This window comes from Fringilla coelebs (assembly GCF_963513975.1).
Source record: "Fringilla coelebs genome assembly, chromosome: 13".
Lineage (NCBI taxonomy): Eukaryota > Metazoa > Chordata > Aves > Passeriformes > Fringillidae > Fringilla > Fringilla coelebs.
In genome coordinates, this window is record NC_140039.1 from 6,701,974 (window position 1) to 6,725,121 (window position 23,148).

At 57.1% G+C, this 23,148-nt stretch overlaps 1 protein-coding gene across 3 annotated transcripts in view; it reads left to right on the forward strand.

Annotated features, from left to right (window-relative positions):
• CACNA2D2 (calcium voltage-gated channel auxiliary subunit alpha2delta 2) overlaps window positions 1-23,148 on the forward strand; it is a 210,763-nt gene that overhangs the window by 171,004 nt on the left and 16,611 nt on the right. For 2 of the 3 annotated variants that reach the window (XM_084214700.1, XM_084214701.1), the window contains exons 5-14: window positions 7,269-7,313; window positions 14,129-14,267; window positions 17,798-17,929; window positions 18,221-18,278; window positions 20,348-20,398; window positions 20,555-20,654; window positions 21,165-21,323; window positions 21,777-21,884; window positions 22,527-22,605; window positions 22,782-22,831. In XM_084214700.1, the coding sequence (XP_084070826.1) occupies window positions 7,269-7,313; window positions 14,129-14,267; window positions 17,798-17,929; window positions 18,221-18,278; window positions 20,348-20,398; window positions 20,555-20,654; window positions 21,165-21,323; window positions 21,777-21,884; window positions 22,527-22,605; window positions 22,782-22,831 (921 nt within the window). Of the gene's footprint in view, window positions 1-7,062; window positions 7,196-7,268; window positions 7,314-14,128; window positions 14,268-17,797; window positions 17,930-18,220; window positions 18,279-20,347; window positions 20,399-20,554; window positions 20,655-21,164; window positions 21,324-21,776; window positions 21,885-22,526; window positions 22,606-22,781; window positions 22,832-23,148 lie in introns of those variants that run through there. The other variant, XM_084214702.1, reaches the window with a different exon arrangement.

The following is a 23,148-nucleotide window of genomic DNA, read 5'->3' on the forward strand; positions in this document are numbered from 1 at the left end:
GGGGGCCATGCTGAACTGGGGGATGCTGTCAGAGGTGCAGATCTGCACTGCCAGCCACAGAATGCATCCCAGGCCAACATCACCATCACCATCATCATCATCATCGCTGTGTGTAGGTGTGCTGGGGCTGCCAGAGCTATTTGTGCCTTTAGGGGACACTCCAGTGCTGCAGAAATCCATCCCCTTGTTTATGTGTGCTTGGCAGGATTACATAAATTGCCTTTAAAAGTTGACTTCTTTATAAGCCATTTTCTGCTTCATAAAATGTTTATTACTGTTGTTTTTCTCCCAGTCTCCTTCCTCACTGCATTTTCCATCACTATACTGGGAAGTTCCCCTCTTCCTCTGCCTGCTGCCCCTCTGCCTCCCACCTCTCCCCACCTTTTGATGTTGGAAAGGGCCCTTTGAAGGGTCAGAGCCCAGCAGGCCCTTTTTCCTTGGAAAAGAAAAAGGGCCATACACTGAGCTGTGGATGTAGGAGCTGCTGGGGACAGGGTTTAACCACTGGGTGGTTTTGGGGAGTGGTGACATTTGTGGAGGTGGCAGGGGGATCACAAGTGCTGGACAGCCCCATGCTGCTGCCTCCATCTGTAACCCCTGCCTGCAAGCACATGAGGAATAACAAAGCCCAGATAATTTCAAGCTCCATTAGAAACAAAACTCCAGGGAAAAAGGGATCGCTGTTTGCCAAATGGGGATGGACAGGAGCAATAACAGGGACTGTGCTCCTGACTGCCCAGGGAAGGTGCAGGATAAAGCAGGGATACATGGCAGCATGGCTGGGTACCCAGCCACAGCCACACAGCCCTGGGAGCTGCATCCCTCTATAGGAAAAGCAAGACAACCCCAACAAAGGGAAGAATGACAAGGAGGACTCCATTGATATCAGAAGGCTAATTAATTACTTTATTATACTATATTATTCTATAATTATTCTATAAACTGAATCTGCACAAGCACTCAACTCCACTGTACAAAACCTTGTGACTGTCTGCTGACTGACAGTCTGGACACACACCTGGCCCTGACAGGCCAAGGAAACAGAACAACATCACTTTGGGTAAACAATCTCCATATTGTATTCTACTTTGGCACAACACAGGAGCAGGGAATGAGATAAGAAATGCTTTCTCTTTCTCCAAGGTTCCTCGCTGCAATTCCCAGAAAATATCCTTGCGAAGTTGTGCCTTGCTTTTCTCTGTGAAGAGAAATGTGGCCACATCCCTCCAGGGGCAGGATCCTGACCCATCCTGCTGCTCCACCCAGCACTGCTGGGTGTGTGTCTGTGGGGGAGCAGTGGCTGTGCCGTGCTGTGCCATGCCATGCCATGCCATGCCATGCCATGCCATGCCATGCCATGCCATGCCATGCCATGCCATGCCATGCCATGCCATGCCATGCCATGCCATGCCATGTGTGGGCTGCAGCAGCTGCTCCCCTGGGCTGGGCACAGCCATGCAGGCAGGGCTTTGTGTTCAAAGCAGCACCAGAAGGGCGAACGCCAGCTCCTTATCCTCCTTTCATTTTTCTCCTCCTTTAATTACAGATCCTACTTATCGGCTGAGAACAGAAAGATTGTCACCGTAACCTTGCACTTGCCCTTGTAGAAGGTTTACCTAAAAAGTTAGAAAATAAAATCAAATACTCTAATTTGCAGTCGTCTTGCCATTTCAAACCCAGTTTTCATTACAGCACAGAAAGTGCATTGAAGCTGTGTTTATAACCCCCTTTTAGATAACAAATCACATTTTCTTTTGGCTGGCGAGTGTGTAGAATTGATATTTTTTTTTTTCAGTTTAATGGGTTTGTGTGTTCAGGAATGATCTCCATCAGCTGAGAGTCTTTATTGTGTTTGATATAATGTCAGCTTTCATTACGCTCGGAGAATTACTGTGCTATAGCACCAACCTTGCTCCTGTAGCGCCGGTCTGGCCGAAAAGCAGAACAAGAAAATCATTCCCAAAACCCCTGTGTCGGTGCAGTTCCCTCTGGAAAACCAAGGATGGGGCTTGAGGGGGCTTGCCCAACTCTCCACTCTGCAAGACCGCTGGGCCATCCGTGGCTTCTCCATGACAATGATGGTTTGGTGTAGGGGTTGCTGGGCTTTCTTGTCAGTGCTGCTTTCCCATCCCATCCCATCCCATCCCATCCCATCCCATCCCATCCCATCCCATCCCACCCCTGGAAGGGCAGGGGCTCTCCAACAGCCTCTCTGTGTGTGCTGGCATCCCTGTAGCACCCGGGGGCAGTGGAGGGGAGCAGCAGCCACGCCTCGTTCGAGGCAGCCTCAGAGGAGCAGGACAGACAGGAGATGCCATGTAAAGAAGAATAGCTGGCGAGGTGTGATCAGATAAAACATCTTCTTGGGGAGATGAAAAAACTGTTGACAGGTCACTTAAATATTTCCCCGGCTCTGTCAGAGAGGCAGAGGGAGGAAATTGCTTTTAAAAAAAAGATGCCAAGGCAGATTATGATGACTGTTTCCACCTGTGCTGGGTAATGCGTACAGCCCCTGATGGTGGATGGGATGCAGGGAATTCACAATGCTGCAGGAGAAGTAGGGGCCCCACCAGACCCCTTCTTGGTCTGTCCTGCAGCCTGTGGTGGCTGGGGCTAACCGTAATATTGTTCTCTTCTGAGGACTAGGAAAGGATTCATCGTGGTGCATATGGGCAAGAATAGCTCTAGCCAGTGGAAATAAAGGTTCAGCCCCCACCAGCCACAGCCAAGTGTGGCTATGCTTGCAGGTAGGAATTTCTCCCAGGAATTCATCCAGCCCCTCTGGAGCCTGTTCCTGGCTGTGGCCCTCACACCAGCCCGTGGCAGGTGTAGCAGGAACACTTTCTTTGCCCTGTTGTTCCCCAGCCAGGAGGCTGCTGTGCCCATGGCAGACACCTCAGGCTGAGCACTCACGTGCTGAGACCTGCAGCCCCAGCTGCCAGCCAGGATCAATTGACAGCACACACCAATCCCTGGACAGCCATGGGGTGGCCCCATCCTGCTCCTCGTGGCCCAGGAGGGCTTGGCAGGAGGGCTGTGGTGGGGATGTGTGTGTCCCTGCTCATGCTCTGCTCCTGCTGCTCCACCTCCTCGCACAGGTGTGAGGCTGCAGGAGCTCTGTGACACACTGCAGGATGTCTTCTGTGTGAAAGGTGCAAGTATAAGCAAAAGCTGTTGCTATTTCTGTGTGCTTAACACTTCAGGGACATGAAGAAGTACCTAAATACTCACTGACCTCTCTAAGTGCTGATGGCAGAGGAAAGGTGGGCTCATGAGAGAGCCCCCAGTGCTGAATGGGCACACCAGCTCCTGCTTGCTCTCCTCACCCACTGAATTGCCTGTGGGTCTGACCAGGCACAGGTAAGCTGTGCCCTGGGATGCTGGTCCTACCACCAGCTCCATCCAGTGGCTGGAAAACAGGCAGGTGCCAGCTTGGGATCCATCTTTTCTTCCCCACCACCCTCCGAGTTCCTCCTAACTGCCTGAAGGCAAACTGCTGCAGGATTTGGCTCTTCCAGAGCCAATTAAATCTTGAAAGAGATTTGCTGACCACAGGGGTCACCTGTGCTGCTCAGAGAAATGAAACCCACAGCCAGAGGCTGAGAGGGACCAAAATCAATGTGCTGCAGCAGGATCTGCCTGCACAACTGCCCCAGGGAGCTGCAGCATCCCCAGGGCATGTGATTAGCAGGGTGACCCTTACAAGAAGACAGTGAGCAATCCTATGGAGTACTACAGATCCTACAGGTCCTCAGGAGAAGGATTAGCCAGATTAGGTGATTTTACAGGAAAGCTCTACATGGGAGAGTGAGCCACAGCCCTCCTGCAGTGTTCCTGCCAGCTGTGTGCTCCAGCTGGATGGCTGGAGCAGGGAGCTGATGTGCCACCAACAGCTCCTTGGAGGTTTTTTAGGGTGGTGGCAGCTCTGTGTGTGATCTAGGTTGATTGCCACCTCGTTAGGTCACTGACTTGGAGGCTTGGGCCAGCACCTCTCCATCCAGACATCTGCAGGCTGCAGTGAGATAACAGAACAGACCTTTTCAGCATTATTTTTAGTTGCTGTAATTGTTTTAGGCAAAAAAAAATCTATTTGGATGCTTGTAGAGGGCTGTGTCAGGGGTTGTGGGGGGCAGTGCCCCTCACCACCCACCTGAGGCACCTGTGTGCCCCTCCTTGTCCTGGGCTCTGTCTCATACCTGTTGTGCTGGGGTGTGTCAGGGGAGCACCGGTGCCAGAGCAGGGTCCTCCCTTGTGCCGCTGGCAAGGCTCCAGCTCGCAGCTCTCCAGAAGCTCACAGCCTGGATTTTTAATCAGCTTTTTGCTTGGTGTTTTGGTGTGAAAACAGTGAAGGTGTGGAGTACAGGGCATCTGGGGAGGGCTCAAGGGGGTGAGGAAGGAGCCAGGGATCCTGGGGAGACTCTGGCATGCAGCATCCCCAGGGCCACCTCCAGGAGGTCTCACCAGGGTCAAGCCTTGGCCAGGGGCTGCCCAGTGACACTGAACCACAAGGGTTTGGTGCAGGTGTGGTGCTTCCTTCGTGGCCTTGCTGGAGAAGCCTGGGCCATGGCTGCAGGGACAGCTGCAGATCAGTCTGGGATTGCACTGATCTCCCAGAGTGTTGCACTTGAGGAGCTGAAATAATCCCACCAGTGACACAGCCAGGCAGTGCCATTGTGCAGGTGGCACTTGGCAATTTAGGTACAAGAAAATGGGCAGTGGTTAACACATCATGGAGCAGCAGCTCCTCCTTGTCAGCCTCCCCTGCAGTGGGAACCAGCCTGTGCTTCCTGCAGGCGTGGTTGCAAGAGACAGGGACAATATTTTGCCTCGAAATCCCTTGACGTCTTCACCCCCTTGTTTTCTTTATTGGTATTTATTCTGAAAGGCTCTAGAAATACCAGTGCTATTTACACAGACCTGGTGCTGACTTTAACATGGACCAGAGGAGGAGAGGATTATGTGAAGAAGGCAAATGTGGTTTAAAAAAAAATATTAGGGAGTAGAAATTGTAGGACCCCTTGTTGCCTCTTGGAACATTCATGGCACCTTTTCAGAGCATCTCTGAGGGCTCTCTCCCTCTTTCCTGGAAGAGACACAGGCTTCCAAGTGGCCAGGACACAGATGCCCTGCCAGCTCTCCCAGTCTCCCTTGGACCCCATGAAAAACCCCCAGCCCCCCCAGTACCAGCAGGGCTGTGGCAAGGATTTTGGAGCCTGCCATCAAGGCCCATCTCAGGGCCAGGGCCACGCTGGTGCTGGCTGTCCCACACGTGCTGTCTGACGTGTGGAAACCTCAGCCACAGCCTGAGTGCGGCTGAGACCTCACCAGCTGCTCCTGGGGTTGTTGAAAGAGGGCATGGCAAGGGCTCTGTGATCCCTTGGGGATTCGGTGGGAGGGACGTCCTTACAGGAGCTCTGCTCCCCGTGCCGTGCCCTGTGCCGTGGGAGCGCTGGAGAGGGGAAAGCAGGACCAGGGACCGGCTCTCCTGCCCGAGCATCCTCACCTGGTGCCCTCTGCGCTGCGGGAGCGGGGCCTCTGCGGCTGGGAGGGGAACCGAGCTTTGCGGAGAAGCCAATGGCAAATAAAATGAATAACAAAGCACCTTCTGGATGGCCGTTGTTAGTCACACTCACTCCTGATTAAAGATCATTAAACATGAAATTAGCTCGTTTGTGTTACGGGTCTCCCGGGGGTTCCTTTAATTAGGAAGTGCAGATGGCCGCGGACCCGGGGAGGCGGCGGTGCCGGCGAGGGCCAGGGCGGGCGTGGGGCCGGCAGCGGCGCGGCAAGGCCAGCTGAAGGGAAATTAATTTTTTTTTTTCCTTTCTTCTTGTTGTAAACCCCACAGCATTTCACAACAAATCACAGATAATTAATAAGTGTGTTCCCTTAATGACTGGGCTTTTTAATAGCAGAAATTGGAAGATGCTGCGTCAATTTTTATTTTTTTTTACTTTCCCCTCCCGGTGCTGCCTTATTGCAATCGCTAAGAGTCGCAGAGCCCGCGGAAGCGACGGGCATCTTCCTCTGCTCGGGAAGCTGCTGGACCCTTTGCAACACCCATCCTAGGGAGACACCTGCACAGCCTGCCAGGGTCCCTGCTGTTGATTCCCCAAGATCAGCTTCAGGGCTTTCCCACCTCTTGGGAAGCGGGGAGAAGCCACTGCAAACCACCCTGGGGAGCAGTTTTGTGGCTAAGAGGGTAATCCCGGTGCGGGGCAGTGACTGCCAGCGCTCGGTGGGGCCGGGCTGCTGGAACGGGGGATGCTGCCTGGAGAGCTGCTTGCCTCCACTGGTCCCTTTCTCCAGGCTGGGATGGATGTCACAGTGCCACCGTGCCTGGCACAGGGCTGTGCCCAGGACAGTCCAGAGCAGGGGCAGGCAGGACAGGGATGCAGTCGGTGCCGCTGGGGCTGTGGCCGTGTTTCTGCTCGGGGCCGGACCGCGTTCCTCGCTCGGTAATAGCAGCAATAATCGCCGCAGGGCGCTGCCCGTGCCGGGCAGGCTGGTTGGCTGCTGATGGAGATTGACTGGCAGACGTGTCAGCACCACGGCGCTGCCCGTGTGCCGGCATCACACTCGGTCCCGGCGCGCTGGGAAGAGTCTCTGAGTGCCCTTTAATTACCCTTTCTACTGGTACACGGAATGCTGTTGTGACAGCATCGCTGCTCTCCCAATTGCCTCTTCAGGAATTTTATCAGCTGTCTCGCGTCTTGACACTCTGGGAAGAGGAATCCAAGCAGACCTTTCTGCTTAAATAGGTTCTAAATACCCCAAATTAACGGCGTGCATTTCTCTGTGGAAGCAAGGACACTTTTCTCCCTGTCTCTGCAGCGCAGGGAGGGGGCCTGGGTGGCTGCAGGGCCATTGCCTGCCACGCTGCCTAAACCTGGCTCTTCCGTGGCTCCTGATGTTTGCAACAGAACCAAAGCACCCTGGCTATGGGCACGGGGCACAGGCTGGCACCTGGTGACAGTGTCACACCTGTCACACCGATGTCACTGTCACAGGGCTGTTGGCCCTGCAGTGCCCTGGCTCAGCAGCAGGCATGAGTGGAGGGAAGCACTGGAGGCCATGGCCAGTCCTGGGAGGGGGCATGTGGAGGACGTGAGGTCCTGAACACGTCCCAAGGACAGCATGGGCTGGGAAGGGTTCAGTCCCCAGCAAGCTGGTGGCTGCCAGGAGCATGAGAGAGGTGCTGAGGGGGAGGGACTCCTTTCCCATCCCTGACCTTGACTGGCACTAACAGCTCTCCCCTTTCTCTGCAGGAGGAAGACATCGAGTACTACGACTCCAAGGCTGACACTGAATATGTAAGTGCTCTCTCTGTGGCATCTCTGGCACAGCCACCACCCTGGCCCCGGGCTGAGCCCCTCTCCAGTCTGTCCCAGCACAGTACCAGGGGTCATGGCACAGCATTTGTCACAGCTGTAACCAGATTCTGCCCAGTGTGCAGCCGTGTCCCCCAGCTGAGCTGTGGTGACATCTGGCCACCAGCACCGGGCCTGGCAGCAGGCAGGTGGGCAGGTTGCTCTGCTGCCTGCAAAAGTTTCTAAAATTAAAGCTGGCATCTGAAATTCAAATGAAGAGCAAACCTTTAATTAGAGACTGAATCTAATTCCCTGCCCTACTCGGAGCATAGCCATCCTGTGATTTCTGGCAATCAGTGCTCTAACTACGGGCCTGGCAGCCCCATCCCCCGGGGCTCCCGAGAGAGCCCGCATTGGCTGGCTCCTCCCCGCGGGGACACTGAGGGTGACTTCACTCAGGGGCTGTGCAGGGGCACAGGGAGCTCCACCAGCAGGGCTGGCTGCCCTGGGGCACCCCTCTCTGCCCTGGGGCACCCCTCTCTGCCCTGGGATACCCTGCTCTGCCCTGGGGCACCCCTCTCTGCCCTGGGGCACCCCTCTCTGCCCTGGGATACCCTGCTCTGCCCTGGGGCACCCCTCTCTGCCCTGGGACACCCCTCTCTGCCCTGGGGCACCCCTCTCTGCCCTGGGACACCCTCTCTGCCCTGGGATACCCTGCTATGCCCTGGGATACCCTGCTCTGCCCCAGGGCACCCCTCTCTGCCCTGGGGCACCCCTCTCCCCTGGGGCACACTCTCTGCCCTGGGGCACCCCTCTCTGTTCTGGGACACCCTCTCTGCCCTGGGGCACCCCGCTCTGCCCTGGGACACCCCACTTTGCTGCCAGGTCACCCATCTCCCACACTGTGCTATGGGAAATAGGGGCTTGTCTGGTCAGTGATGCTCTTGGTGTGAGGCTGCTGAGCAGAGCCCTTGCAGCTGATCAGGAGCCCCAAGCACAGCAGGGTGCAGCCTTGGGGACAGCCCCAGCCAATGCTGGTGCACTAGGACTGCTCCTTGTCCCCAGGCAGACCTGGGAGCAGATGTGCCATGGAGAGACAGGAACACAGCGGGAGAGAACGTGGTGTTGGCAGCAAAGCCCTTGCAAACCACATGACCTTATCCAAAAATAACACTCAGGTGACCCCAAGAGCATTTAGAAGGCCCTGTGCAAAAGGGAGGGGAGGATCTGGGCTTGATGGGGTCCCACCAGCTTGGGTGACATGCCCTGCACTGACCTCTGTCTCTCCTCTCGACCCACCTGGGAGTCTGTGCCCCAGAGCAGAGCTGGGGACAGGCTGGAGTGAAGGAGGATGGATGGATGCCTTCAGAGCAGAGTTACTGGCTAACTGCCAGTGCCATTGTCCCCAGGCAGTGACAGCAGAGGGCTCCTTGGCAGGGGAAGCAGCCATGGAGAGCCTGGGAGGTGGGATGGGGAGGCTGGACAGATGCTGGGACCGAAGTGAGGGGCACTTGCTCTCCTGGGCAGGTCTCCCTGCCCACAGTCCCCCTCATTGACAGCTGAGGATGCAGAGGATGTCTCCTGTCACCCCCTCCCAGCCTGGGGAGAGCTACCAAAGGAGGGAGGAGAGGATCCTGCCATGGCTGCTCTGGAGAGGATGGAGCTAATGGGCTTAAAATACATTAAAGGGGATTTTGGATAGAAGTGAAGGAAAAACTGGCTGGTGGTTGAGGCAGGAGGAGACAGCCTGGGGAGCAGAGCAACTCCCAGCACAGGGGATGAGGAGCAGCACTAATGCATCCATCAGGCTGGGCCGGGCTGGGCTTTTGCTATCACTGCTGCAGGGCAGGGGACAGAAGCTGGATGTCCCCATGCCCACTGTTGCCCTGAGTGTCACACCCCACCATGCTGGTCACATTAGGCAGGATTGGGAAACAGGAGGCATCTCGACCTTGGAGCTGTGCCCGTGGAGCCCTCCCAGCACAGGGGGCACTGGGGAGAGGCTGTGCACGGTGGCATGGCACAGTGTCCCTGGGGACTGCAGGGCTCAGCTCCCTGATCCCTCCCTTCCCCAAAGGAGCTGACATATCAAGGAGCAGCAGCCCTGCAAATCTGTCACCAGCCACATCAGCTTTAGTCCTGCTCTGGGGAGATACTAAGCAAAATTGCAAAACTGGGGGTGTCCTATTGTAGATATGTGTGGGTTTGGCAGGGAGGGCACTTCCCTACCTCTGCTGTTGCTTCCTTACTAGTGAAATCCCAGCAAATTTAATTCCAACAAAAATAATAGGGGAAAAAAAAGAAAATGCTACTGAGGTAAAAAAGGAGAGAGATGATACCAGAAAGTCTGAATGGAATGTAATAGTGCTCTTTCCATCCTCTCTTTATTTAGCTTCAATTTTTCTATTTAAATGGAGCAGGATGTAGCTGAGCCAGAGTTGGTGCTGATGGACAATGGCTGCTGCCCATAACTGGGGCTTATTCACGAGCCTTACACTGGCTTTAGCTGCAGTGAGGAGGAAATGAGCTTCTTATTCATCTTGCCTGCACCTCAGCCCCACTATCCTCCCAAACAGACTTTGGACTTCCAAGTGGTTTTTAACAAATGGGAACATCAGAAAGTTTTCCCAGGGGTTCCCAAGGCTGTCAGAATGTTTGCAGAAGCGAAGTTTTCACCTTTCTCAGCTAGCAAGGACCATGGGGTTTACGTGGGGAGAAGTGTTGAAATCAGCAGACAGACTCGGTTGGGAGTCATAGGCAGAACAACACAGAAATAAATTCATTTTCCATCTTCTGTGTTGTGTCCGTGGCAGGGGATGATGCTTGTCAAAGCTGAGCCTGGGACATACTGTACTCAGGTGGAAAACAGCCCAGCTGTGTGAGGGTATCCTGCCCCCAAGGGCAGCCCTCCAGCCCCCAGCCCCCCACCTGAGGTCCTGGGGAGGGCTGAGAGCGAGGGGCTGATGGTGGGATGCTCCATGCCAGCCTCAGCCCCCTCTGCTGCAGGGGAGCTGGGGCTGCCCACTCACTGTTCACCCCTCTCACTGCTCACCCTGCTCAGTAGATGCAGCAAAAAGGGGAAGGAGGGGAAGGAAAAAAGCCCCTAAATGTCAGCGGCAGCAGATGAAGGGTGTTGGAAAATTTAATCTTCCAACTTTCTCAACTAATGTGACATTTGGATTTCCTCACGATAAGCTATCAGCTCCAGAAGTTTCTTTCTTTTGCCTTTTTTCTTTCTTTTTTTTTTTCCTATTTTTTAACTTCTCTCCCTTGGCTGGTAATTTAAAAATAAATGGTCTAGAAAGATCTCTAAACAGTACCTTTGGCAAAGATTAAAAAAAGCGAAGGGGGATAGGGGAGCAGGCTGGCGGGAGAGGCTGATTGTTATTTATAACCTGGGCTGCTGTAAAAGCAGGAATGTGGCTGGAGAACACATCATCTCCCTCCTCAGCATTAAATTACTGCATTTCAGGAAAAACTGATATATTTAAGGAGAAAGACCCTTCTGCACAGGCCTGGAGTTTCTCGGCCATGTGTTGGGGGCTGGCATTTATATCCATTATTAGCAGAATCACAGGGTGTTGATATGAATATTTCACTGGCCTTTCCAGACTGGGCATGGCTGGGTGCTCCTGGGAGAGTGGAAAGGCTGCACTGGGATCTCGGGGTGTGCTCCATCAGGCACCGGTGGGGCAGGCCGGGGGATGCTGCGGCCGGATCAGCCCTGCGTTCGTCAGCGGGGCTGCCATTGAAGCAGCCGTCATTAGCTGTGATGGCTGGTTCCCATGGAGATGAGCAATGAACGGGGGGGCTGCATCCCTGCATCCGCGGGAGCTGCCGCGGACGAGATCGGCACCGCTGCCGTGCCAGGTCCCATCCCCGGCTGCCCCGCAGCTCCACAGCCCGGGGACCGCGGCAGTCCTGGTGCCAGGGCCAGGCTGGCTCTCCTCAGCCTGCATGGCACAGGGGGCAGGGGATGGCCCAGAGCATGGCAGCCTCCAGTAGAGCTGTTGGCTGGTGCTGCTGGTGCTCACCGGGTGTTGGGGCATCTCTGGGTTTGGTCCTGTCTGTCATTTCGGGAGACTGAAGAGAAAATGTGACTGACAAGCCAGCTGTGAAAGCAGTGGAGGTGGCAAAAGCTCTCAGGGCGTGATGACTTCTTGCTGAAGCAGTAAATATGTATCATATTGATATATTGCCCTGGCGTCGATTTCTAATGGTGTGTAGCAAATAATATATTCAAACTGTAGCATCTATTTGTGTTACGTTGTACATACTGTAACAGATAAATAGATGTTTCCAAGTTCTTTTGAAATGTAATGATGAGGAATGCTGCAAGATCTGGCTGGGGGCCTGCCGAGATGCTCACAGTTAAAGCAATGTAAATTTGGGAGAACTTGAATCATCTGCTCTGCTCTAATTTCAATTTGATGCAGGATTTCTTCCCTCGGCCTTCTCAAGGTGTCTCTTTGTATCCCAGATCCTCCCCTCCCTGCCTGGGCTGGTGAAGGCTTCACCTGCCTTCATGTGGCTGGAAATTAACCCCTTTCAGGGGCCAAATTCAGCCTGGCTTAAGCAGAAATAACTCAGTTGAGGTTGGGAGATTTATGGATAAAGGGCAAACGTAGCTTGGATAACATCAGCCCTTTCTGCAGCTCTGTTTGCCATATAGGTGTCAGTGATGCATGAAGTGCCCCACGTATAGATAGCTGTGTATTTGTCCCCAAGATCTATACATGTGCCTCTTCCCAGCTCCATGAATGAGAGCAGCCAGACAGCACCAAACCTGGCAGCATACAAATTAGCCCCTCAGAAGTGGGTGAGATCACGGAATAATGATAAACAGAGAAGCAGTAATTATATACAGTAGTTCCAGCTCCCATGAAGTGGGGAATAGCCATGCCAGCATGAGGGAAAGAGGGAGGGTTGGGTTTTCCAGCTGCTGGTGGAGACAGGGGCAGTGGATGGGCTGTGGCAGGGTGCCCTGCTGATCTGAGATGGGGAGGGATGGGGGACTGTCACCAGGAATTTGCTGGGCTGAGGAAAAAAAAGGGTTTAGTGTCAAAGTGGAGTTTTTGGTGCTGCAGGTGCCCTCAGGCCATGGCTTTATCCCAAAGCCTGTTTTCAGCAGGCACCTCTGCATCCTGTCTGGTGCTCAGAGAGGTTTGCAGGGATGAAAATTGTGTGTGCTTTCCCCAGAGGGCTGAGCCCCATGGACAGCAGGCCTGGGGCCAGATCCACTCTCCGGGTAGCCCACAGCCTGGCACGTGGCTGGAGTGCTGGCTCCTGCAGCATCACCACTCTGCAGGGGCTCCAGCAGTCGGGGTTTTTTGCCTTTTCTCCAGATTTACGTGAAATTGAGAGCATAATCTGGATTTTGATCTCAGAGAGGTGGCTCCAGGGAATTGGGAACAGTCCCTGCCTGCCTCCTGCTTGGCTAGTGCAGCTGTAATTGAGTTCAGCATTTTTCTGGGCAGCTGGAGCCCCCACACCAGGGCTGGCTGGGCAGTGTGTGACACTCACAGCTGGAGTTAAACCCAAACCTTGCATATCAATCCTGTTACTCTCCTGAGCTGTGGAGAATGGTTTGGCCACCCCTCTCAATGTCATGGGAATGTCACCACCTTAGTGGCTGGCTGGAGGTGTTGCAGGGGAGGTGACATTTCTCCATGTCATCTCTGAAGGGCAAAGAAGGAGGGGGCCAGGATGGGTGTTAAATGAGCTTCATAGTTTGCTTCCCAAACCCGTAGTTTTCCTTTAAATATATGGCTTTTCCTGTGGGAAATTCAGGTCTTTGTTCCCCTTGTTTTGTCAAGGGGAGCCTGGCCAGAGGGAGAGATGCTTGCAATGGGCCATAGACAGCAGCAGGATGGGACCATGCCCTACCCCCTGTGTTCCCTGGTGCTGTGGGTCTTTGCTGTGGACAGCGTGGGGCATCCCTTCAGGTGTCTATTCCAGTTTGGCCTTGGCACCGTTCCCTGTGGATGGCACAGGCAGCTCTGTGTCCCTGCCCCTCTTCAGCAGGGATGTAGCTCAGGAGCACAAAGAGCAGGTGCTGCAGCATCCTCCTCTCCCTCCTTCCTACCCTGAACATCTCCCAGCTGGCTGCAAACAGCCTTCCCCAGCTGCTGGGCTCGTGGCAGGGATGGGCAGCTCAGAGCCAGCACCTTCTCTTGTGTTTCTTTGCTCCTGGTGGGGTAGCAGAGGCAAATTCTCCAGCTCTGTAGGGAGATTCCACCCCCATTCTCACTCTTCCCCACATGGCCCCGTGCTCCAGCTCCCACCCTGTCCCCTGTCTGCAGCCACCCAGCTGTTCTGCCTGTACCAGCTCAGCCCTGCCTGCCTTTCCAGAGGGATTTTACCCTCAGTGCCATGCTGGCAGCAGGGCTGGGGAATGGAGAGGAGGGCTGGGAAGGTGAGGGAGTGTGTTCCAGCACCAGCAGTGGGGAATTCGCCGTCTCTCCACCATAATTAAATATTGTTTGCATTGCTTATTGACAGAGCGCTAAGCTGCACTCCGTTTTAATTTGCTCTTTGATAGTTGCCTTTTGCTGCTAATTGATTTTCAAGGCCTTTTTCTGATTTTTTTTTTCCTATGTCTGATTTAATACCTGCTGTGCTACCAAAGCTGGAGAGACAAGGGGTAACCAGTGCTCGCCTTCGTGCCCACCCACTCCTGGCAGGCCAAATCTACACGAGATCCAGCAGGGCTGGTCTGCCCCACAAAACATTTGGTGATGGGCTTCAGGTGGAGGTATTCCCACATCCATGCAGGGTTGGAACCCTGGGTGACCCCATGCACTCTGCTCCTTCCCCAGGATGACCCCGATGGAGAAGAGATTGAGAGGGAGAAGTCCAACTCCTTGAAGCTGGAGTTCACCGATGATGACAACTTCAAGACCAAGGTTAACTATTCATACGCTGCCGTGCAGATCCCCACGGACATCTACAAAGGCTGTGAGTGCCCCTCCTCACCCTCTCCAATTCGTGCTGCCTGGCTGGGCATCCACATCTCCTGCCTGGAGCACTGCAGCCCCAGGGACCATCAGCTCTGGGTCTTGGTGACTGGCTCCCAGACAGGCAGGTAGTGAAACAAGGCAGAGTCACCATATCAGGATTGAGGTGACAATGTGTCCCTCCCCAGGGACTCTCAAGAGCTCAGCACAGGGAAAAGAGGCAGATTGGGGATTAGGAGTTATTGGGGAAGGGATGGGGCGCGAAGGAGAGGTGGTGATCATGGCCCAGGGGAAAGCTCAGCTGTGCCCACACTGATCCTCCTGCAGAAGAGCCCAGCAAAGCTCAAGAAAGCTCAAAGTGGGCACCAAAGACGTTCAGAGGGGTGGAGCAGCTCTGTGCAGCAGCAGCTCCAGAGGCAGCACCAACCTGCTTGTAGGAGGGAGTGAGACATGGCTGGGCAGTGGCAGAGGGTGAAGCAGAGATGCTGCCTGTCTTCAGCCTACTTGGTGCTGAGGTCATGAAAAGGGAGAAAAAGCAGCTGCAGTCCCGCAGGAAGGCAGCCAAGGGTGACTGCAGGACAGCGTGATGCCACCCCGTAGCTGATTAAGCGTCTGCTGCAGGGGGGTCGGTCAGCCCTGCGGCCGTGCCCCTGTGGCTGCCGCAGGGCAGAGGCTGCTCCAGAAACGGGGATGGGCTGGCGGGCCAGCCCGGGAGTGGGCAGGGATGGATGGATGGACGGGCGGATGGTGCAGGATGTGCCACACCAGCTTCAGTCCCCACCGAGCGCTGTGACGGTCCCTGAGCTTTCAGATCTCTCCGGTACCTAGCCCTGCTGCGGTGGCACATGGTGACAGTCGGTCTCCATTTCCCTCTAGTGGCTGCTCGGCTCCGAGCTGGGACTGCTCCCGGCTGGAGGGCATCCAGCACCCGCCGGCCGCATCCTGCGCCCAGCCCCGGACTCTGCTGTCATGGGCGTCCCCCGTGGCCGCACATTATCCGGGGCACGGCTGTCCCCACCCCTGTGTTTCAGTGGCACTTGCTGAGGGTGGTGGTGGTGGCCGTGGGGGCCGCGCTCACGCTGCTGCCCCGAGCGGAGCGTCCCCGGTGCCCGCCTCGTTACGGGCACGGCTGCTCTCGGAGCCGCACGGATGCGGCGATTTCACCGCCGGGGCAGCGCTGGATTAGGAATGTGCAATTAGCTTTATTAGTCGGCCGGCGCAGGGCAGGCAGCTCCTGGAGCACGTCGTGCGAGCCGGCTGGGCTGCGCGGGATGGAATGACTCGTTCCTCCCCAGCCCTGCTCGCCTGCCAGGCTGGAGCCCCGGCACGGGCACATGAATCACCCCAGGCGCCCTGGGACAGAGCAAGCTGGAGATGAACGCGCTCCAGGACTCACAGCTGCTCTGAGAGGGGATGTGGCAGTGGGGGGTGACAGTGCACGGACTGTCACCAGAAAGGGGCTGCAGGCACAGGCAGTGTGTGGGCACACGGATCAGGCCAGGTGCGGCCACACCAGGGTGCTCCAGAGATCCAGGGTGCAGGGAAGTGCTGCTCCACTGAGAGTGGTTTGGGGTGGGGACAGGGGGCCCCCCGTCCTGCCAGGGACAGCAGAGAGCGTGGCGAGTCCCCGCAGAGCTGTGGGCGGGAGCGGGTCCCGCTGGGACCGGCGGAGAGGCGCTATCGCTGCCTGGCACGCTGATTAAACCCTGCGGCGACGCCCGCCGCCGTCACCCCCCGCTACACACACAAATTACATCCTATATGTGCTTTATTTACTGCGCCGTTTTTAATTAAATATGCAATCGCTCACGGGCAGGGCGGGGCTGGGCTTACTCTGATGGGGACAGGGACGAGATGGGGAGAGGGATGTCACCAATGGGGCTGGCAGCTCTGCCCTGGACTGAGAGGGACAGGAGCTATCCCAAGCAGGGACACAGCTTCATCACTGCACATGGTGAGAGAGTAGGAGCTGTATTTGTTCACAAGGATGATACAGGGGCTGCATTCGTGCCTAGGGAAGGTGTAGGGGCTGCATTCGTGCTCAGAGATAATAGAAGGGCTGTGTTTGGGCACAGGGACAATGTGAGTCGCATTCAGTACAAGCAGCTGGTGTGGCTGATGGCCCCGAGGGTCTGGGTGTGTAGGTGCTGCCAGGGCTATCATGGATGTGTCAGGGCCCAGCCCGGTGCCCAGCTGAGGCTGGCAGCACTGCCCAGGGCTGCTCCAGGCAGGCAGCAGCCTGGCAGCCGGCTCATAGCCACTTCTCCTGGGAAAAACCACATCCTGTGTCAGAGCCAAACAAGAAATCATCCTCGGTGCCCAGATAACAGCACTGTGTGTGGGCACAGCGCTGAGGAATGGCTGGGGAGATACGGGTAGAGTAAATCATGGTTTGAAGGCATGGCTGCCTGAGGGAAAGACAATTCTTCAGCAGTCATGCTGGGATAGAAGGATCCAGGATTCATCCTAGGAAACCTACCCACATCCTGCCAGTGCCTTGGGACCACAGTGAAGGCTGGAACGGGTGATGACGGTGTTTCCAGAAGGGACAAGTGTGGGAGGGAGGCTTAGGAGAGCTAAATTTACTGCTCAAATGCACACTGGCTCCCCTGCAGCACCACATTGGGTTGTTTTGCCCCATACCAAAGAGATGGGGTGCTCCTTAGAGTTCTTGCACCCCAAAAATGCATTGAGGGTCTCCCAGGAGGGATCAGTGCCTGGTTTCAAGGTGCTGCTGGCTCATTGCTCCTGCCGTGGCACCCACCACTGGCTCCTCCATGCTGCAGTTCTGGGGCAACCCAGCACCAGTGGTCATGGTGGGATTTCTCTCCCACAGCATTTGGGGTCCCCCTGGGAGCACAGGGAGGTGCCATCCCAGCTCCCTGCCAGCCAGCCAGCCCCATTCCTGCCACACCACATGGCCCCCCTGCACTCTGCCAGCCCTCCTTGATTAATCACAGGCTGGGGCTGCCAGCAGCTTATCTCGTGCTTTAATAGCTGAATAATTTAAAACTGCTGTTTGCTGGCATCTTAATTGCTTTTGTGTCAGGTGCAGGGCCAGTGGGAATGCAGAGTGGGCCTGAGAGGCTCCACACGGCCTGTGGGGACACCAGCCTTGGGCTCCCCAGCCGGTGACTGTCCCCAGGGAGTGAGGCTTGCACAGGGAGTTGTGCTGGGAAGGGAGTGGAGATGGCAGGCCAGCTGTCCCCAGTGATGGCTGTGTCTGCCCCAGAGCAGATGGGGACAGTGAGCACTCTGGGGAGCTCTGGAGAGTGGCTCATTTATCTGGGGACAAGGGACACAGCAGGGTGGTGCTGGAGCTGTGTGGAAGTGGGGGATGGGGGGGGGGGGGGTGTTGAGGGGATGTAGGAGAAGCTGGAAAGCCCCCATGGGCTTCTTTCTGGGAAGGGGCAGAGGGGACACACCGGTCCCCATCACCTTCCTCCCTGCCATCCCCATCACCCCTCAGCCCACCCCCAGCTCCACTGCTCCCTCCACCCACTCACCCAGCTCTGTCTCTGCGTCCTGCAGCCACCGTCATCCTGAACGAGCTGAACTGGACGCAGGCCCTGGAGGATGTTTTCATCGAGAACCGCAAGGAGGATCCCTCCCTGCTCTGGCAGGTCTTCGGCAGCGCCACCGGCGTCACCCGCTACTACCCCGGTGCGTGCCGGGGGGGCTGTGGCACACGGGGGCTGTGGCACACAGGGACAGTGGCACACGGGGGCTGTGGCCAAGGGCAGCCCAGCCCCTTCCCCCTGCTCCGTGTGGATGAGCCCCCCCGGGCCTGGTGTGACACATGTAACTGTGCTGTGCCAGAGCCTTTGGTGTGAGCTCCCCACCTGAGCCTGCTGCTTCCTCAGCCCTGGGCATCTCTCTACCCTGTCCCCCGTGTCCCCCTGTCCCCCTCCCAGGACAGCCCTGCCTCGCTCACTGCCTGCCTTGTCCCCACAGCCACCCCATGGAGAGCCCCCAACAAGATCGACCTCTACGACGTGCGCCGGCGGCCCTGGTGAGGGGGTGCTGGGTGGGGAGGAGGGTCCTGGGCAACCAGCTCCCTCCCCTTTTTATTGCATTTGGGCATGGCAAAGGGGCACCATAATGCAGGCAGGGCATCTGAGCTGTGGCATTAGCTCCTTCTCCCCTTCCCTCTTCCTGGGGAAGTGGAGCAGGATGGAGAGATAAATCCTTGGGTGCAGATGAAAGTGTGGAGAGGGCTCTGTGCCCCCTCAGCACAGCCATGGCTGCTGGCACTCAGTCCTGGCCAGCATTCCCATCCAAATGAGATAACAACTGGCTTGGAAACCGTGCGCTGGGAGGAGGGGGAGAGGAATGGGCAGGCAGCACAGGCTGTGGCTCAGGGATAGCTCAGCAGCCTTTTAGCCCACCCCAAGCGAGCTGGGATTGAATGGGCTCCCCTTAGCCCAGCTGGAGCTGCTGGTGTGGCAGTGCTGGTTACCAGCTGGAACTGGGGGAGCGACAGCCCCATCCTGCCCACACCTGCTGCCTAAAACTGCAGACATGGAGAGGAGAGTGGGCACAGGCCTCTGGCACACGTCCAGGGAGCCCTGTAGCCCAATGGACCATCCCCTGCCCACAAGGAGCTGCCCCCTCTTCTTGTCAGAAAATTAATGGCCCTGCTACTATGGTTAATTGCCTTTGATTGCTCCACATTAATTATTAACTGTTCCCTGCTGGGGTGTCTTTGCAGGTTATTACAGGGCAGGGACTGGAAGGCTGTTTTGGCATGGGGGCTGCTGAGCCCAGCTAAGCCCAGCTCTCTGCCCCTAGCCAGGCTGGCCTCCTGGTTGTCCACCCTGCCATGGAGGAGCAGCAGCAGCACCCTTCATGCTGGGGGACAGGACACCTGGGGGAACCCCCTTTGGGGTCCTCCTCTGCTCTCAGTGGGGCTCCAGGCAGAACACAGCCTTCACTGCTCCAGGGCCACGACCCTGGCCGCAGCCAGGGGCGCCACTCGCCCGTCTTCCCCTCCCCTGATGAATGGCCCCATTAGCCACAGCCGTCTCCTGCCGAGCCCAGGGTATTCATCTGAGCCGGGCAGCCGGAGATGGATGTGCTGCCACAGCCCATTACGGGCAGCATCTTAGTCGGGCTCTGTGCCGCACCAGCAGCCCCGCCCGCGGAGCAGGACAGGCTCCAAGAGCCCCCTCTCACGCCGGCAGGGAGGAGCCCCCGGGCAGCTGTCTGTCCTGCACCTCGGCACGAGAGGAACTGCTGGGGGATGCTGCACCCGTGTCAGGAGGGCCCCATGTGCCAGCATCCTGCATCCCACCCGGGTAATCACTTGTAATTAGGGAACATCAGGCCCTGGGATTAACAATCAGAGCCTGCCCCTTCCCCAGTCCTCCCCAGTAGTGGTGAGTAATTGATACTAATAACACACTAATTAATTCACACGGGGCCTGATCCTGATCAAGCCAATAATGAGGTTCCCTTGGCCTTCAGCCAGGGCAGGATCAGGGCTCCTGCCATGGCATGGTGAGATGGGGCCGTGAGGGGCCATGTCTGGGGTGGGATGGGTGCTAAGCACTGCGCCAGCCCCTCCCACACAGGATGGCACAGCAGGGCTGGGAGCAGGACCAGTTGTTTCAAGGGGTGAGGAAGGGTTCCCTAATTGTTTTCAGTGGGGAAGATTTACGTAGTGTTATTATTTTTCCTCCTTGTAGCTAAAAATAACCTAATCAGCCTGGCCTTTGAAGCTACCAGGGGGGTAAATAGCATCTTAATATGGATGTGTGTGTCAGCATAATCAGCACTCAGGAAAAGGCTCGCGATGATGGAAGAGTTTAGCATTTAGAGCTCATTAGGCTGACACAGTGTGGAGCAGCAGTCGCTGGCCGTCTGCTGTGCTGTGCCACGGGAGCCACGTCCTCCCTGCCACCTGCCCACAGCCACCTTGTCCCTGCTCCTTGCCACGGGGTCAGCACAGCCCTGGCTGCCCGGGGCTCCCAGCACAGCTCCCCCGTGCCCGGGCAGGGCTTCGCTCCTGGGCTGTGCCCCGCAGAGGCAGGGTGCCCCCAAAGTGAGTCAACCCTGCTGACCCCCCTCTGTACCCCACAGGTACATCCAAGGTGCCTCCTCCCCAAAGGACATGGTCATCATTGTGGATGTGTGAGTACACGCTGGGGGCCACGGCTGGGCTTAGCCAGGCTGGTGACACAGCTCGCCAGGGTGCCACTGTCCCACTAGTGGCCGCAGGGAAGCCGTGGGGGTGGCACAGCCCTGTGCTCCTCGCTGCCCAGCCCCCAGCACCCCTGTCTCCTGCAGGAGCGGCAGTGTGAGCGGCCTCACCCTCAAGCTGATGAAGACCTCGGTCTATGAGATGCTGGACACCCTCTCAGATGATGACTATGTCAATGTGGCCTCGGTGAGTGCCGTGGGGCAGAAAGAAGGGACACGGCTGCGTCGCCAGCTCGCGGCCTCACGCAGCACAGTGGCCATGTCCCCGCATCTGCGTGTCACCGGCTGCCCCGCCCCTGTCTGGCCACCAGCAGAGGCACTAATTAACGCGTCTGGCCTGGCTCTGTTCGCTGGATGGCCGCTCCCCTAATGAATGGGCCCCATTGCCGGTAAATGAAGCTGTGAGAGGCAGCACCTGCTCCCGATGCCGACACACAGCAGCGCAGAACGGCTGCTTGCACCAGCTGGGGCTCCTGCAGAAGGGGAGGTGCAGACGAGCACCCACTGCCAGCACCTACACCACAGCTCAGTGCTGGATTTGTCCCAAGCCAAACTTCTGCCTCAGCCCCCCCTGGGGTGTGGGACACGTCTGGGTCACCTGCTGCCCCTGAGAGCTGGGTGTGATGAGTGGCTTGTGCCTGCTGGGATCTGCCCTGTCCCCTTCCTGTGACCCACTCCCCTCCATCTCACCTCACAGTTCAACGAGAAGGCAAAGCCGGTGTCGTGCTTCAAGCACCTGGTGCAGGCCAACATCCGCAACAAGAAGGTGTTCAAGGAGGACGTGCAGGGCATGGTGGCCAAGGGCACGACAGACTACAAGGCTGGCTTTGAGTACGCCTTCGACCAGCTGCAGAACGTGAGCTGGGGCTGGGGGACAGGGGGGACAGCTGGGGGTGGTGGGACAGCTCTGAGTGCCTGCCTGCTGCCCTGTGCTGAGGACTCCTTGTGCTCCTTCTCCATGCTGGGGAGACATCCTACCTCCAGGCATGCTGTAGCCAAGGTTTTGCTGGTGCTGCTCCCCTCTGGGTTATTAAAAGTTAGCAGGGCTGGGTGGAGGGGCCAAACCAGACACCATGCCAGAGGCAAGATAAAGATGAATGGTGCTACTAGGTGCCGAGTGGCATTAGCCACAGCATCGTTCCCCTCCTGTGGCAGTGCCCCTCCTGCCCATTCAGCCTGGTCACCCTCGCCCCAGAAAAATGGGCTGGGAAAAGAGGTGGGGTGGGGCCAGCCCTCCTGGCTGCATCCAGCCCTGTGCCCAGCAGTGCTGGCTCCAGGTGTGGCCTCAGGTGCTGTGTCTGCCCCACAGTCCAACATCACACGTGCCAACTGCAACAAGATGATCATGATGTTCACGGACGGCGGCGAGGACCGAGTGCAGGACGTCTTTGAGAAGTACAACTGGCCCAATAAGACGGTGAGAGGCCCTGGGTCTGGGTGCTGGGCTGGGGCTGCTCACCACGGAGGGAGATGGCTGCTCCAGCTCCATTGCTGGCTTCTGCTCCTCCTTGCCATCCCCCCTCCCCAACAGCCTGCTCCTGCATGGAGCCACTGCCCTGCTAATGGGTTTGTAGCTGGCTCCCAGCTTGTGAAGGAGGTGTGGGACCAGGCACACCACGGGATGCTGGGGAGGGACTGGTGGGCTCCCTGAGTGCTGGCCCTGAGGGACAGGCATGGGGACAGGGCTGCTGGCAGGCAGATGAACCAGCAGGAAGGTCCCAGTTGCTGCTCAGTACCTGGAAACCTGTGGGGTGGGGTTGTTCTGGCCCATGTTTCAGCCTTGGAGAGCACAGACCCCTCTGGGACCAGTGATGCACCAGGGCAAGGACCACTGAGGTGGGTGACTTGAACCAACAGGGTGATGCTGGAGGGCAGGACTGACTCCCTTGCTGCCAGCACAGCCAGCACTTGCAGGAGTCTTCTGCCCACTTGCAGACATTCTTTGGGCTGTGGCAGGCAATGCCACGCTGTCCTTGGGGAGGTTGTCATTGGCTAGAAGCACTGAGTGCTGAAAACAGGGCTGCCCAGTGGATGGCCCTCAGTGCAGGCTCTGCCACAGGTGCGGGTCTTCACCTTCTCCGTGGGGCAGCACAACTACGACGTGACCCCGCTGCAGTGGATGGCCTGTGCCAACAAAGGTGAGCGGGGCTGGCACCCAGCGGGCACGGGGGCTGCGGGGTGCTGGGCTCACTCCTCGGCTCCAGTGGGTGCCCTACCAGCAAAGCCCTGCCTGCAGCCCTGGAGGAAGCGGCAGCAGGACAGCCAGACTGCTGGACAGCTGGATCTTCAGCTGCCTTTCTCTTTGTTTTCCAAGGTTACTACTTCGAAATCCCCTCCATCGGCGCCATCCGCATTAACACGCAGGTACAGCCGGGAGCCAGGCAGGCAGAGCCCCCTCGGGCTGCCCTGCCTGGGGGAGTTCAGGCAGCCCCAGCCCCACTGGGGAGAGCCCACAGGCTGGCAGTGAGTGTGGCAGCAAGCTGGGGAGCCGAGCTGAGCCCTCAGCCAGGCCCTGCGCTATTAAGTAATTCATCTTCTGCAGCTCCCCATGGATCTGCTGCCTTTTGAGTGACTAATTATGAAACATCAGGCGTTAATCAGCACAGAGCAGAGCTGAGCGTGGGCAGGGCCAAGCCTGGCAGAGCTGCTTGTGTCTGCCCCACTCCTCCTCTCACTGCCTC